The sequence below is a fragment of the Haliotis rufescens genome, unplaced genomic scaffold, assembly GCF_023055435.1.
Source record: "Haliotis rufescens isolate VD_foot unplaced genomic scaffold, xgHalRufe1.0.p SCAF_64, whole genome shotgun sequence".
In the NCBI taxonomy this organism is placed as follows: domain Eukaryota; kingdom Metazoa; phylum Mollusca; class Gastropoda; order Lepetellida; family Haliotidae; genus Haliotis; species Haliotis rufescens.
This window is the reverse complement of record NW_025964355.1, coordinates 782057-798632: the sequence shown is the minus strand read 5'-3', so window position 1 is coordinate 798632 and position 16576 is coordinate 782057. Positions and strand designations below refer to the sequence as shown.

General features: G+C 39.3%; 2 protein-coding genes across 2 annotated transcripts; one reads left to right on the top strand and one right to left on the bottom strand.

The window, feature by feature from the left end:
* The first annotated feature begins 5430 nt into the window (after positions 1–5430).
* On the top strand, positions 5431–9052 carry LOC125375973. The gene is made up of 5 exons (XM_048387081.1): positions 5431–5631; positions 5801–5828; positions 7973–8182; positions 8368–8486; positions 8827–9052. Exons 1-5 carry the CDS (start codon positions 5449–5451, stop codon positions 8959–8961), a joined length of 675 nt encoding a protein of 224 aa, XP_048243038.1. The 5' UTR covers positions 5431–5448; the 3' UTR covers positions 8962–9052.
* Positions 9053–11182: 2130 nt separating this feature from the next.
* Positions 11183–15983, bottom strand: LOC125375964. Its single transcript, XM_048387062.1, has 6 exons — positions 15979–15983; positions 14529–14655; positions 14332–14359; positions 11934–12143; positions 11630–11748; positions 11183–11317 (listed from the first exon to the last, which is right to left on the bottom strand). Exons 1-6 carry the CDS (start codon positions 15981–15983, stop codon positions 11183–11185), a joined length of 624 nt encoding a protein of 207 aa, XP_048243019.1.
* Positions 15984–16576: the final 593 nt, after the last annotated feature.

Sequence of the window (16576 nt, the reverse complement as noted above, 5' to 3'; positions counted from 1 at the left end):
TTTTTGTTTGTTATCATGACAAGTTGGACTGAAAGTGAGGGTTGTGCTCGTTTACAGAGCGGAAATGCAAAACCTTTGAATATTTGTGGAGGAAACTGGCTAAACAGGTGAAAGTGGTGTCCTTTGATGATTTGGGATATTGACAATACTGAACAGCATTACTTGTTTGTTTACTGAACTGATGGCGAGAGAAGGGTATTAGTAGCCAAACTTGATTTCCAAACTGTACAAGGGGTGTATGATCTCCTGATGACTCTTGTATTATTATTATTATTATTATTATTATTATTATTATTATTATTTACAGATTAAAATAAAAATGCAGCAAAGAGGGTTTGGGTGATCCTGACACAGTCAGGCTGGTTTGGCTCATCATCAGCTTAGGGCCCTTGCCCCCTCTACACGCAGCCCAGACAGCGAATGGGACTTCTCCCAGGAAGCGCTGCCTAGTCAAACCCACAAAGAACTTTTCGGAGAAAATGAAGACTCCCCAACACTGCAGCCTGCTGCACTACCAAGATTGTCAGAAGGGCTGTATTCCTGGTAGCAAACCCGGTTACTCTCCCAATGTCAGTCAACAGATTGGGAGGTACCAAACCTAAGGTACCGAAAGCGAGGTCCACATATTTGCCATATTTTTCCGCAATCTTGTCAATCAAATTCGTGTCAAAAGGGACAGAAAATGCAATGATATAAATGATTTCATTGGATTGATAGACAAGGACAACATCAGGTTTGTTGGCCTTGATGGGTCTGAAGCTGTAAACGGGCCTACTCCAAAGAATTTTGTATTTATCATTTTCCATGACGTCCTCTACATATTCCAGGTCGTATCATGGACCTCTGTGTCAAAACCACAAGCATCGGAAAGACGGTAATAAAATGATCGAGCTACACCATCATGTCGCTTAAGATACTGTGTTTGTGCCAAAGCGGGGCATCCACTGACAATGTGTTGGACAGTCTCATTAAATTCATTGCATAATCTACATTTCATATTTACAGTTTGATGCAAAATCACACATTGACGGTTTCGAGTGGGAAGTGACTTGTCCTGAGCAGCAAACAAAAAGCTTTCTGTTTCACTTTTCAGGCTGACTTCATCCAAGCGAATAGACATAGACATACAAGGTTTGATAAGTGGACTGACATTATAGTATAATCTCACTCTTATGGCATGTGTTTGCATTTTTTAGTTGGTGTATGATGGTGTCTATAGAGGATAGGAGCCTTCAGTTATGTCTTGTTTTTTGACACATACCGACAGTTCTGGTAGATCCAGCTATATGACGACGGTCTGGACAAGACGATTAAATTGTTTGATAAGCAACACTTAGAAGTTGACGGATGAGGTGAGGTGAGGTGAAATGGGGTTTAACGTCCCGTTCAAGATTATTGCACGTATATAGCGTCGTGCATGTACGTGTGTGTGTTTGTGTGGCTGCTTGTACTAGTCCGGACCGATGCCGATTTATAATGCTAGCACACTGAGATACCATGCCGCAGTTTAACATGAATACCCCACTCACACAGCATACTGACTCCGAGCCGACCAGTCCTTGGTTTAGCCCCTTCCTGCCGAGCGCCAGACAGGGTAACAACAAGTACCATCTTTTAACGTCTTTTGGTATGACGCGGCCGGGGATCGAACCCTGGACCTTCCTCTCTCCGGGCGGACGCTCTACCACTAGACCACGGAGGCGGTCGTCTACATTGAGACATGGCAATCAACACTATAAACAACCTCAGACGACTAGAGAAAAAGCACATTCAAACCAGCAATCTTTGCTTGAGCATTGATCCACGCAATTGGGATACGATGATATGCATCAACCTTGTCAGCGAGCCTGACCACCAGATCCCGTTACTCGTCTCTTATGATCAGAATGGGTTGCTGAAGATCTATTTTAATCCGGACCTTCACGGGCTTTACAGCTGTGACTTCAGTATGACACTTACAATAGCTAATTGTCGGGTTAATATTCAAAAAGAGGCCAAAATTATCGATATAGTCGTGAATAGGTCAGCTAGTAAAATCAACTTCCCCTAAAATCCCAAACTATCTTTGTGCGCAGTTTGTTGAAGAAATAGTGTACGGTTTCCAAGATCTGCTCCTGAAACGAGCACAAGCGCCATTACCAGTCTAAGTCAAAGTTGGTGCCATGGAAACTCGAACTGTCTTCTTTAAAAACATCCCAAGCTATCAAAAGGCACCCGCTAACCACTAAACCTATGCATGTGCTAAGTTTGGTGAAGAAATTTTGTACGGTTTTCAAGATCTGTTCTGGAAACGACATTTTCCCGACATTATGTGTCCATTATGTACCAGCTGAAACAAACTAGATTACATTATACTTTTCTATAGTAAAATACTGAGTGAGAGACATAGATAATCAGTAATCCAATAAGTCTAATCTTTTAAAGGTTAGCTTATTTGAACATAATATTCTGATATTTTGGTAAGATTTAGACTCAATCGTTTACAATAATACAAATATATATCACAGCGTATTTTGAAAACGTGTAATTAATATCATGTTTTGTTAATAATATTCATTATCTTATCATTGTTAAGATAGTTCACGCTTCACACATTTAATTCATATATGTGTTTCATATACAATATTACAAATATATATCACTTTATATTCAGAAACGTGCCCCGCCTCCGTGGTGTAGTGAATAGAGCGCCTGTCCAAAAAATGTCAGGGCCCTTGTCCTGGTCATCCAAAAAGATGTTACTTGTTGATACACCGTCTGGCGCTCGGCATTTAGGGGACACATATAAGGACTTGTGTATTCGGTAAAAGGTGTCTGAATTAGTTATCAATTTTAACTGCGACAATGTATTTCATTGTGCTTGCACACTGTCCGGACTATCACCAGCAGCCACAAAACGTGAAATATTTTTGGATGCGACGTTTAAACTTATTACAGATAAAATGATGATAAAAGATAAGATATAAAAATCACATGTGAAACCCTGATTCCTAAACATGAGCACGTTTTACTTTCTGAAAAATGTAGAGGTGATATGTGACCAAGTGAGATTTTGCACGATACATATGACAGAGATTTCATTAAATTCCAAACGTCAGCCGGGGAATATTCAGTCTCGATTATCTGCCGAAACAGATTCCATATAGCGTAAAAGTACATTGTGAATACAAGTATATGAATGGACACTCAAATTGATTGAGTGATGACACCAGGGGTTCAGGTGCTTCCTGCTCTTCTGGATCACCCACACACTTTTTATATAAAAGTATGTGTTAGTATGTTGCCTTACGCCACACTCAGCAATCCAGTGGTCAGTATCATAAACAATGATAAGCGTCATTGTGGTACAACGCCACGTCAACCAGACATGACCACTCGGTCCATTAAAGTAAGTTCCATGAAGAAGGCTTGCTAGGACTCTTTCTGTAGTTTATATTCACAACTGTTTGAACAATGGTAGGTGACAGTTTTTTTAAAACAATCGTGTGACCTATAACTTGAAAACTACTGCATGGATTCTTTTCAAGTTTAAGGAACCATTTCCATAGTAATAGAGGTGCAGTGCAAAGTTTGATTTTGTTACGTGTATTTTCTGTAAAAAAATATGTTTTTAAGTTGTGAACATAGAATATTTTATTAATCAACTTTTGTGCGACCTATTACTTGAGCGAGTTACAATTTAAGTCGCTTCGGCCTTATTTCAGCCATTTAGAGACGAGAACAAATTGATATATACACAAGTGAGTCATGAATGCAAAGTTATATTTAAAAACAGATTTGTGAAACATATTTCAGCATTACAATATTATTTTTTGCAGAATAAAACACGGGCTATAGGCCACCAGTAACCAAAGCAAGGAAACCTTGCTGGGGATCATGGAGACTTACGGTGCCTCAGCTTCCTGCACGATACCCCGGCAGGATTTACGTCATCATTTTGGCTTCAGGTGGTTGTGCACTATACTAGGCAATATTAAAGAATTCTACTACTGAGGTTGCTTAAAACACTTGTTGATCATCACTCCAGATTTAAAAAAAAAATTAAGCAGTAAGTTATTCACATACATTTTTTAAATTAATGATACACACCAATTTCTTTCAAGTAACTTAAGATGAGGTGCCCGATTACACCAGAAAAGAGATGTTTCAGATTTACTGTGGGATAACGTAAAACCCTTGCAAATGCAAGGTCCACACAATCAAGCAAACATATGCTTGATGGTGAATCTTTCAAGACAATGGATACACTTAGTAGGTTCGTTTGCATCTGTATTCGTGGGTAAACCGACTGTAGCTAATACGACATAGTCGTCATAACGACCTCATCATGTCTTGACTAACAACCCAAGTAGGTACGATTTATTGATTTATTTTCATGAAGTCTATTGTCCCACCTCTTTTGCATGAATTCCCGAGTAATATGTTTTGATGGTCGGTTTGAATTCGTTGTACGGGATAAAGAGTGACGCACCTATTATGCCTAACATGACTTGGCGACCAGCAAAGGACGATGTAAGAAAGGCCAGGAGAAAGATCATTGCAAAGTTCTGAAATGTCTGGGATTATAGGGTGATTTGAGGAGAGACTTTTAAGTGTCTGAAGTCAAGACAACGAATCTGAAAAGATAATGAAATGTTTGCATTGATATTGTTGTTTAATATAGGTCAATATATTGATCAGCAGGAAAATCGTTTAAAAAAATCAAGAAAATCAACAATTTCCAGTACAAAGTATGGAAAACTTTTTTGTTTAGGTTGGTTGTTAATTCTAACAGTTTGATTGGCATTCTAGAAGTGGGCAAATAAGTATGGAAAATTTACAACAAATCTATGGATAACAACTTCTGGTTCATGCATATAACAACATTTCGATGTAGATTCTTACACCGTTATCAAACTGGAGTGAAAACAACCAAGTGATGTGATTTATATGTGCATGACATGTTGTGATAAGCAGCACTTGAACATAGACAACAACAGTAATAGATAACAAGCAGATAATGGATGAAAATTCATTCAATCAGGAGAGCACCTTGTTTAAAAGCATGAAAATATTTAGAAAATATATGTTGACGGCCACATGCTACACATGCTTGCAAATCAACAGAAATCTGCAGTCTATGAACCAAACGTCGATTTCGTTACACGGGTTTGATTGGACGAGCAGGCAACATACTGTAAACTTCGAAATGTGATTGGTTGTGGTCACAAATTGGCAAAGCAATGGCCTGACCAATGGTTGCTCATACTGGATGTAGATAGGTAGAGTTCATTACAACTTCCATGGGCATCTCCTCATGTGATTCTATAATAACGTTGATTGTTTGCACATCAACGTACCTAACCACCCTTTCTGTAAATGGACCTATCTATTGATAAATTATATACATATAGGGGGGTTTAGCTGTGCTGAAGCAGTGAATCGGTTGTTCAATTGCAACAGATAACGATGGAAAATCTCGGGCTTGTCGTATTAGCTGGACTGCTTATGTTGGGCCCTGTCAGATGCGAAGAGCACACTCGTTTCCTTGTTGACATCGTTGAGCCAAGAGGTGTTGCTGATGTGAAGACCACCATGGCCACTGTAAAGAGCATCTTGGACAAAACAGAGGGTGTTGAATTCATGTTCAAGGTTGGTTCAAATTGATATACTGTATTTGCTGACAATTCACTGTATGGATTTTGAAGAACGTAAATTCAAATTAATTTTGATTTATCTCTGGAAGTATCACTGCAAATCATCTTGAAGAGGTGAACAGTTTTTACAATACACAATGATGCGTCTTCGCTTCTTATTGCAGGAGGTTGGTGAACCAAGAGTATTAATGAGTAAGTACAAACTTGACAGTCAATCAGAAAATTGGAAGTTTTGTTGTTCTGAGAAAACAAGTCAATAGGGTCCCATTCATACTTCCTTGATTCGCTTTTCTGATGTGTGCTTTTCTGATGTATGCTTTTCTGCTGTGTTTTACTCGTGGAGATCCGGGTAGAATAGATCTTTAGCAACCCATGCTTGCAAATATGGCGACAAACGGGATCGGGTGGTCAGGCTCGCTGACTAAGTTGATGCATGTTATCGTATCCTAATTGCACGTATCGATGCTGGTCAAGACTTAATAAGTTATAGAGCGCTGTTATATAGCTGGAATATTGCTGAGTGTTAAACAACAAACACATTCTGATGTGTGCGCTTGATAATGAGTGTGGTGAGATCATAAAGAGTATTTTTTGACATATTTGGAAGCTTTTGACCCCACATTGTCATATGTGGAGCCAATCGGAAATTAAAGATTAATTACTGAATGAATGAACGTGTGATTGACATTTTGCATGGCAAGCAATAGTTCTAAAAGTAGTGGAAAGTAAAACCTTTTTAGTCCAAAACAATGCATCATGTTTACTTTTTGCATGAAGATAGAGTTTGCTTTTGATTAGTGGACACAATAAGTGCTATTCTAAGTGCCGTCACCACTGCTGACGTTGTAAGATTGTGTTTCCAACTTGATGTATTCGTCTCAAAATCATGTCCGATTCAATTCCCTATTTTGACCATATGTTCCGAAAATATTCTGACATCGACACAAACATTAAATTATTAATCTTATTAATGCCTTTTCAAGTTACATATTATGCTACAAAAAGTACCGGAACTGAAGAAATGATAGTAAACGACCTGGTGTTATGAGGATGAATGTGTTAAATTATCTGTGTATCAATATCTGGTGTGTCCACCATGTTGGGCGATACACACTCGACACATTTATGGATACTTTTGATCAACTTGCATATGGTTGTCCTTTCACTTGCCCGTCCTTTCGCCTGAAGAAGCTACCCCAAGCTGGGCCAAGTTGGTGGGTGCTGGGTCTGTGGTGTACACTCTCCACTCGAAAATATCCCACAGAAGCTCCATAAAGGTCATGTCAGGGATGTCAGGTTCAGAATTGTTACCGATAATCAAACAAATGGAACTACGATAGAATGCAACATGGAACAACGATAGAACCCAACATTTCGTCAATATATGCATGTCCAATCACAATAACCAATAGCCTGCAATGTGTGATACCCACACTATGATACTACTGTCCCAATACCGATCATATTAAAGCATTGTTGCCCTGGCATACCGTTCGCCGCAACGTCACCAGGAACAATTTCAAACATCTGAGAATTGGAGGCAAGACATTAAATCGTCTGTAAACATTTTGTAACGACATTGCCGCACGGTCCGTCCCCGGTGTTGCCTGGCCCACCACATTGGTATATGGTAAGTTGTTAGGGTAACATCCTTTACAGGACGCCTTTCATTCAGGTGGGTTGCATTGACCCAGTTTTTAACGGTTAATGCTTAATGTTCACCTTCCTGTTATTGTATGGAGTTCTCTATCCATAGATTTGAATTATTGCATAGTGGATTCATCCGATGAGACGATCTTCTCTGGCTGTCGGTTGTTAAGGCCTGCCACGCCCAAGTATCATTGCAACACCTCCGTTTCACGGTACTTGCGCCACATACAAGAAATTACACATATTGGTGTGCCAAACATCAAAGTTTTGTTTAGATGCGTTGCCTTGGTATTATCAGTGTTCACCTCAACAATGGCTGCATTCAAATCATTAGTTCCCTAACGTTTTGCCGGAAGTGTTGAACAGTCGACAGCTGCACTGCTCACAGTATACTATTGTATCGGTATCGTTTTCAATTTTATCGTTTTAAAGTTCATCATTGTATGAACATAATAATACACATAGGGGCGTGTGAAAAAACACAAAGGGGTGATAAATGAAGTAACTGATTTATGTTGGAGAGAAACAAAGGAAGTTATCGAAACGAGTCGGCAAGTTAAACATGGTTTCTCTTTTGTTATTTCACGATTTTTTTTGGTAAAATTCTACCAAGTTGGGGTTACATGTTTCGGGTTCATAATGACCATATCACACTATATTATTATGTCTCTATAATTATTTTCCAGTTCTGAATATTGCCGCTCTGTGCGATCTACGTCCTCTCGAGGAGCAGTTGTTCGCAGCTAATCTGGACTTCACTGTGAAGTCTCTTTTCCCGGGTGAAAAACTTGCCGAGGATTTTGGGGTGAACAAAACCCTCATTGCAAGTGCCCCTACTCCAACCAATCTGACTGGAGACTTCATTTACGTTCTGGATGCCACATTCAGAATGGAAGGTAAAACTTATAATCAGTTTCACTGTACAAGGTTGCATTCTTGTGCTTCAACGGTACAAATCAGGTCTTACGTCTACGGCATATTTGGTGTCATGGTTTATTTCATTTGTAAGGCGGCCATTTATACATTTAATGCTTAAACCAACAATCATACCTGTCTAATGGTGTTAACATGTATTATTCAGGTCTAAGCAGTGAAGAATACAAAGAGGAAATCCGAGACAATCTGGAAAACAGCCTTAAGTACAGACTGGACAATCACCAGAATCTCATGTACAGAGTTCTAGGAGTGTTTCCTATTCAGGTAAGTGACTACCATTGCGGTCCTGATAAGGCTCTGCTTGTCTTTGAGTCTGGATCGCTTGTTATCGTTTCTTTAACTGATTGCCTGGTCCAAACTCGATTACCTATCATGCGGAATATGCCAAAAACAGAAGATTGCATAAAACAACACCCGCTCACTCTCACTTCAATGAACCCAAGTAGATTTCTCAATCAGCTAAATTTCCAACGCGCGTCCAGTATTTAATGAACACATTAATTCTTAATTAATTTAGGCACTATCAACAAAAACACATTGTAATCACGTCATCGTCTAAAAAGTGAAAAAATACTGATTTTGTTTTTTTCTTTTTCTTTTGTAGATGATGTACTTTGCGGTCCAGAAACCAGAGGATGCTGAGCTTGTTCTTTGGCGCTTTAACCGCCAGAAACTCATTTACACAACAAAGGCGACCATGGTGCAGAACCTCGACGTCTATCTTAATGGCTGTCAGTAGCACAATCATGTTTTACCAATTCCAGCTTGACTGTGTTGATGTCATCCTCACAAGGGATTAATAATTCCAAGCATTAAAAAAATACAAGCTCTTTTTGTTGTTGTTGATTTTTAAATATAATAATTATGTGGTACATTCTGATGAACACAGATAGTAAAGAAATTGGTAGTAAAACAATTATAAACGAGTTTGGTCGTGGCTTTGCCATCGATGGGGAAGTAGTGTACAATTAGTGTCTTCCTGAAAGGGTTTTGTGAAACCATATACATGTATGCTTATTTGTACCACTTATTAGACTAGCGGGATCGGGTGGTCAGGCTCGCTGACTTGGTTGATGCATGTCATCTATCCCAATTGTGTGGATCGATGCTCATGATTTCAATCACTGGATTGTCTCGTCCAGACTCGATTGTTTACAGACCGCCGCCATGTAGCTTGAATATTAAACGGCGTTAAACAAAAAACAGATAAACAAACAAACAGACTACTTGTTAAATCGACGAATATTTGTTCATTTTAATTTTCAGCTGGAGGGACGGTGTAGGGGAAGTTCGTCTGGTCCCTGGTATGGTTGCTAAACATTTGCAAACACCTACTGTCATCGATGTTATTCAGTGATTCGTTTATACCATTTTGACCGTTTATTTTGCTTATTTTTGCTGGTGATCTATATTGTTCTGTCAAATAATAGTCATAACTTTTAACTGCTCTTTATACGAGTTTTACATAAAATCTGTGATAATCTAATTTGTATACTGTTCATCGTAGACAAGAGTTAAGATATTGTTAGTGTACAATTTGTGCTTGTCACTGTACAGCTGGGATATGTAAAAGTTAAACTCACTCACTGAATCAGTAGGATTTGGGTGTATTAATGGGTTAAAGTAGTTTGGGAACATAAATTAATTGTAGTATATAAATTATACAATAACGGTATCAGTTATTTTTTCACCACAGTGCCTAGGATTGTTGCATTTTGCATATTGGCCGATTGCTAAATCTTCAGAGACATACCTACACTTAAACTCCCTCTCCATAAGTGCTGTTTCCACTTCATAAGTGGGTAAGGCCTTTGGTATATTTGTAATGGGTTACTTCATTGTTTGCATGTTATATTGTTTTACCCACGTTACTACACGGTTTGAAATATTACCACCTGTAGTTTAATTACCTTTCTTGTAGGATGTGTGCATTGTGTGCATTAATCAAAGTATCTACATATCACAATGTCAAATCTACCTATTGTATATTTAGCCACACTGGTTTGGCAGAGTCATATACATGTATAAAGTATATGTCATCCCCGAGTTAAACTTCTCGTCCCCAAAATCGTCACATTTTCATGTACAATACGTACTAACTGTTTTTTACGTTATCAACAAACATGAAATATCTCTTTGAAAAGTGCTCACTGATTAGCTGCATTGAACTAACTTCAGGGAAGATAATATAGGATGTCAATGTCATTCTTGACAAAGTACCTAGCTAGAAGGAAAATTAATTAAAATGTCAGGATTGGTCCTCTAGATCTGTATGATTAACTACCTTGCAGATTTCAGTTAAACCAGTGGCGTTGTTAATTATATGGTTTACAAAGGACCAATGCTGAAATTTCAATAATGCTCTTAAGACCCATGGGCATTCTGGATTTAGAATACAGTAAAGTACGGTTATAACGAACTCAAGGGGACTACTAATTTGAGTTCGTTATAACCTTAGTTCGTTATAAGCATATATACATGTACAGCATAACTACAGCAAATAGTCGGGACCCAAAAAGTAAGTTCGTTATATCCGTCAGTTCGTTATAACCGTAGTTTACTGTAGGTCCTTTGCAAACTATGCTGGTCGTAAGAGGCGACTTAATGGATCGGGAGGCTTGGTTACACTCGGTGACATTGTTTCCTCTTGCCAACGAACCCCAGCGACGTGGATCGTTGCTCACAATATCAATCTCAGGATCGTGTGATCCTGATTCGCTTATTTACAGGTCATACAGCTGGAATGTAGCTGAGTTCAGCGTTAAACATGAAACTTGCATTGTAACCCGTTCCATGGTCTAATGAAGAAACATTGTAAGATTCATTGTAACGCTAAGTGCAAAGAAGATTTTCAGATGTTGAGAGGATGTATCCTGTGTTTTCTGTGGGAGTAACAATTGCCAACTGAAGCTAAATTAACTGTCTGAAACTGACGTCTTTAATGCAATACGTACAGATTTCTACTGACAGCCATTAAGATAGACGTCGAGGTACTCCACCATGGTCGCTTTTGCTGTGTAAATGAGTTTCTGGCGGTTAAAGCGCCAAAGAACAAGCTCAGCATCCTCTGGTTTCTGGACCGCAAAGTACATCATCTTCAAAACAAAAAGAAAAAAACATAATCAGGTTTTTTTTCACTTTTTAGACGATGACGTGATTACAATATGTTTTCGTTAATAGTGCCTAAATTAATTATGAGTTAATTTGTTCATTAAATACTGGACGCGAGTTGGAAATTGAGCTGATAGCGAAATCTACTTGGGTTCACAGAAGTGAGAGTGGGCGGGTGTTGTTTGCATGATAGGTGATCGAGTTTGGACCAGGCAATCAGTTAAAAAAACGAGAACAAACGATCCAGACTCAAAGACAAGCAGAGCCTTATCAAGACCGCAATGGTAGTCACTTACCTGAATAGGAAACACACCTAGAACTCTGTACATGAGATTCTGGTGATTGTCCAGTCTGTACTTAAGGCTGTTTTCCAGATTGTCTCGGATTTCCTCTTTGTATTCTTCACTGCTTAGACCTGAATTATATATGTTAACGCCATTACACAGGTATGATTGTTGGTTTAAGCATTAAAATATATAAAGGGACGCCTTCAAATGAAATAAACCATGACAACAATTATGCCGTAGACGTAAGACCTGATTTGTATCGTTGAAGCACAACAATGCAACCTTGTACAGTGAAACTGGTGATAGCTTTTACCTTCCATTCTGAATGTGGCATCCCGAACGTAAATGAAGTCTCCAGTCAGATTGGTTGGAGGTGGGGCACTTGCAATGAGGGTTTTGTTCACCCCCAGATCCTCGGCAAGTTTTTCACCCGGGAAAAGAGACTTCACACTGATGTCCAGATTAGCTGCGAACAACTGCTCCTCGAGAAGACGTAGATCGCACAGAGCGGCAATATTCAGAACTGGAAAATAATTATAGAGACATAATAATTAAGTGAGATATGGTCATTTTCACCCCGAAACATGTAACCCCAACTTGGTAGAATTTTACAAAAAACTTGAAATAACAAAAGAGAAACCATGTTTAACTTGACGACTCGTTTCGATAACTTCCTTTGTTTCTCTGCAACATAAATCAGTTACTTCATTTATCACCCCTTTGTGTTATTTCACACGCCCCTTTATGTATCATTATGTTCACACAACGATGAACTTTAAAACGATAAAATTGACAAAGATACCGATACAATAGTATACTGTGAGCAGTGCAGCTGTCGACTGTTCTACACTTCCGACAAAACGTTAGGGAACTAATGATTTGAATGCAGCCATTGTTGAGGTGAACACTGATAATACCAAGGCGACGCATCTAAACAAAACTTTGATGTTTGGCACACCAGAGACCATATACCGGTATATGGTCTCTGGGCACACCAATATGTGTAATTTATTGTATGTGACGCAAGTACCGTGAAACGGAGGTGTTGCAATGATACTTGGGCGTGGCAGGCCTTAACAACCGAAAGCAAGACAAGATCGTCTCATCGGATGAATCCACTATGCAATAATTCAAATCTATCGATAGAAAACTCCATACAATAACAGGAAGGTGAACATTAAGCGTTTACCGTTAAAAACCGGGTCAATGCAAACCACCTGAATGAAAGGCGCCCTGTGAAGGATGTTACCCTAACAACTTACCATATACCATAGGCGGCACAGATTGTGGTGGGCCAGGCAACACCGGGGACGGACCGTGCTGCAATGTCGTTACAAAATGTTTACAGACGATTTAATGTCTTGCCTCCAATTCTCAGATGTTTGAAAATGTTGCTGATGACGTAGCGGCGAACGGTATGCCAGGGCAACAATGCTTGAATATGATCAGTATTGGGACAGTAGTGGGTATCACATATGGCAGGCTATTGGATATTGTGAATGGACATGCATATATTGACGAAAAGTTGGGTTCTATCGTTGTTCCATTTGTTTGACTGTCGGTAGAAATGCTGAACCTGACATCCCTGACATGACCTTTATGGAGTTTCTGTGGGATATTTTCGGGTGGAGAGTGTACACCACAGACCAAGCACCCACCAATGTGGCCCAGCTTGGGGTGGCGTTTTCAGGCGAAAGGACGGGCAAGTGAAAGAACAACCATATGCAAGTTAATCAAAAGTATTCACAAAGGTGTCGAGTGTGTATCGCCCAACATGGTGGACACACCAGATATTGATACACACAGATAATTTAACACATTTATCCTCATTACACCAGGTCGTTTACTATCATTTCGTCAGTTCCGGTACTTTTTGTCGCATAATATGTAACTTGAAAAGGCATTAATAAGATCAATAATTTATTGTTTGTGTCGATGTCAGAATATTTTCGGAACATATGGTGAAAATAGGGAATTGAATCGGACATGATTTTGAGACGAATACATCAAGTTGGAAACAATCTTACAACGTCAGCAGTGGTGTCGTTACATAGAATAGCACTTACTGTGTCGACTAATTAAAGGCAAACTCTATCTTCATGTTAAAAGTAAACATGATGCATTGTTTTGGACTAAAAAGGTTTTACTTTGCACTACTTTTAGAACTATTGCTTGCCATGCAAAATGTCAATCACACGTTCATCCATTCAGTAATTGATCTTGGCGCTAATTTTCGACTGGCTGCACATATGACAATCTGGGGTCAGAAAAGCTTCCAAATATGTTAAAAAAAACCTCTTTATGATCTCACCACACTCATTATCAAGCGCACACATCAGAGTTTAGTTGTTGTTTAACACTCAGCAATATTCCAGCTATATGACGGCGCTCTGTAACTTATCGCGTCTTGACCAGCCGATCCAGTGATTGACATCATGAGGATCGATACGTGCAATTGGGATACGATAACATGCATCAACCAAGTCAGCGAGCCTGACCACCCGATCCCGCTAGTCGCCTCTTACGACAAGCATAGTCGCAAGCATGGGTTGCTAAAGATCTATTCTACCCGGATCTTCACGAGTAAAACACAGCAGAAAAGCATACACCAGAAAAGCGAATCAAGGAAGTATGAAGGGGACCCCATTGACTTGTTTTCTGTGAACAACAAAACTTCCAATTTTCTGATAGACTGTCAAGTTTGTACTTACTCACTAATACTCTTGGTTCACCAACCTCCTGCAATAAGAAGCGAAGACGCATCATTGTGTATTGTACAAACTGTTCACCTCTTCAACATGATTTGCAGTGATACTTCCAGAGATAAACTAAGATGAATTTGAATTTACATTCTTCAAAATCCATACAGTGCATTTTGAGCAAATACAGTATATCAATTTTAACCAACCTTGAACATGAATTCAACACCCTCTGTTTTGTCCAAGATACTCTTTACAGTGGCCATGGTAGTCTTGACATCAGCAACACCTCTTGGCTCAACGATGTCAACAAGGAAACGAGTGTGTTCTTCGCATCTGACAGGACCCAACATAAGCATTACAGGTAATACGACAAGCCCGAGATTTTCCATCGCTATCTGTTGCAATTGAACAACCGATTCACTGTTCAGCACAGCTTAACTCCCTATATATATAAGCTATCAATCGGTAGGTCCATTTACAGAACGGGTGGTTAGGTACGTTGATGTGCTAACAAATCCCGTTATTATAGAATCACATAACAAGACGCCAATGTAAGTAGTAATGAACTCTACCTCACCTAGTGTACATCCAGGAAAGGCAACCATTGCTCAGCCCATTGCTTTCCCAATTTATGACCACAACCAATTACATTTCGAAGTTTATAGTATGCTGTGAGTGTGAGGTAGACACGTGTTGACTGACTGACTGGCTTATTGTTCTATGCTTCTATCATTTTCACCTAAGATCCTGCTGAATTTTGCGGAAGCAAAATCCATATTCTGAGGTACATTTTGATAATAAATAAAAGTGACGAAAACGTGTTCATAACAATATAAAATTGCTGCTAAAAGCAAAGTCCATATACGATTTCAACTATATCATAGACATGAAAAATTAATTCAGGCTCTTTTAGTGAAACACATTTTAATCACTCACTCAGTTTGAAATGCACCATTGTCGTTCCCGAATCGTGATTAAAATTGGTTATAAAACCGATTTTCACAGCAAAGGTACAGGGATGCAGTACCTCGACACGTATATTAATGGCTGTCGGTAACAATCAATACCAAAGATACAGGTTTTTACAGGTACTACCCAATACATGTTGTTATTGGGACATATAAATAGAGGTTATCACGCGAGTGTGTTTGGGGATGGTAAATATCCTGTACTAGGAATAAACATTGTATTTAGCCAGCCTTGGCGCGCTAAATATATCGTGTCTATTCCTAACACAGTCGGGGTACGATGACAAGCAGTCAACCATCCCACCAATCCATGTGGCCTCTTACAACCAGCATAGGTTGCTGGGAACTCAAACGCGAATACCCAGCTGGGTGGTAATTCAAATGTGTGTAACTGCAGAGTGAGAGAATTTGAGTGAGTTAAAATCTAACGTCGCATCGGCATTATATACAATTTAATGTGTTACTGTAATTTTCCCCGACATCCACGCTGGAGATTTCGATGAACTATTTAGCGAATAGGACGAGAGATTTTCTGAGAAAGTTTTAGCTTTTTCTGTTAATTACTCAATCTAATCATAATTGATGTTACTTGCTTGCGCCTGACCAAAGGACAAAACATTCGTTTCTAACAGAGTGAAAAAACGTTTATTGTACATGTAACTAATAGTTAAAAATGTCATACACCCACCTCATTTTGTTATTATCATTATTCACAACAATGGTCGAAGCATAAAACGGTTCTGAGACGGCCCATGAACTCGGAAGTACAGCCAGTGTTTCCAGAATGCCCGGCGTCCAAGCGTCCAGTGACTGCTTCGCGTCCCTTGATGTGAAAGCAGTACAGGATATCATGGATGGAAACCTCTCCAAATCTACTGGGCGAAAAACCTCCTGGCGAGTCAAGAAATGTCGATGAAAGACATTGAAACAAAAGAATATACACAAACACATGTCTAAAATTCCTACGCAGAATCGATCAACATCAGCGGGAGTTACCTCCCTCACACCATTGCCATGTAGAGCGTGGTCACCTTGTCATCTCAAAATTGGGCAAGAATACAACGAGCAATATTCCAGCAATATCAAGGTAGGGAACACAAGACATGGGTTTCACTCATTGTACCAATGTGGGGAATCGAGCCCTGGTCTTCGGTGTGACAAGCGAACGCTTTAATCATCAGCTACCCCACCGCTCCCATTCCTTAAGAACTACAGCAGATGAAGATCGTTCTCTACGACAAAGTCAAACAATTTAATAAGACAACTTGTATACACTGCTTTTGTCA

What these genes read in the sequence shown, in the direction of transcription:
- LOC125375964 (XM_048387062.1), bottom strand. An exon ending in GTGTTGAATTCATGTTCAAG is followed by an intron (nt 14,360 to 14,528) that starts GTTGGTTAAAAT and finishes TTCTTATTGCAG; the next exon opens with GAGGTTGGTGAACCAAGAGT. An exon ending in TGAACCAAGAGTATTAGTGA is followed by an intron (nt 12,144 to 14,331) that starts GTAAGTACAAAC and finishes ATTATTTTCCAG; the next exon opens with TTCTGAATATTGCCGCTCTG.
- LOC125375973 (XM_048387081.1), top strand. Translation starts at nt 5,449, where the DNA reads ATGGAAAATCTCGGGCTTGTCGTATTAGCTGGACTGCTTATGTTGGGC. An exon ending in TGAACCAAGAGTATTAATGA is followed by an intron (nt 5,829 to 7,972) that starts GTAAGTACAAAC and finishes ATTATTTTCCAG; the next exon opens with TTCTGAATATTGCCGCTCTG. An exon ending in TAGGAGTGTTTCCTATTCAG is followed by an intron (nt 8,487 to 8,826) that starts GTAAGTGACTAC and finishes TTTCTTTTGTAG; the next exon opens with ATGATGTACTTTGCGGTCCA.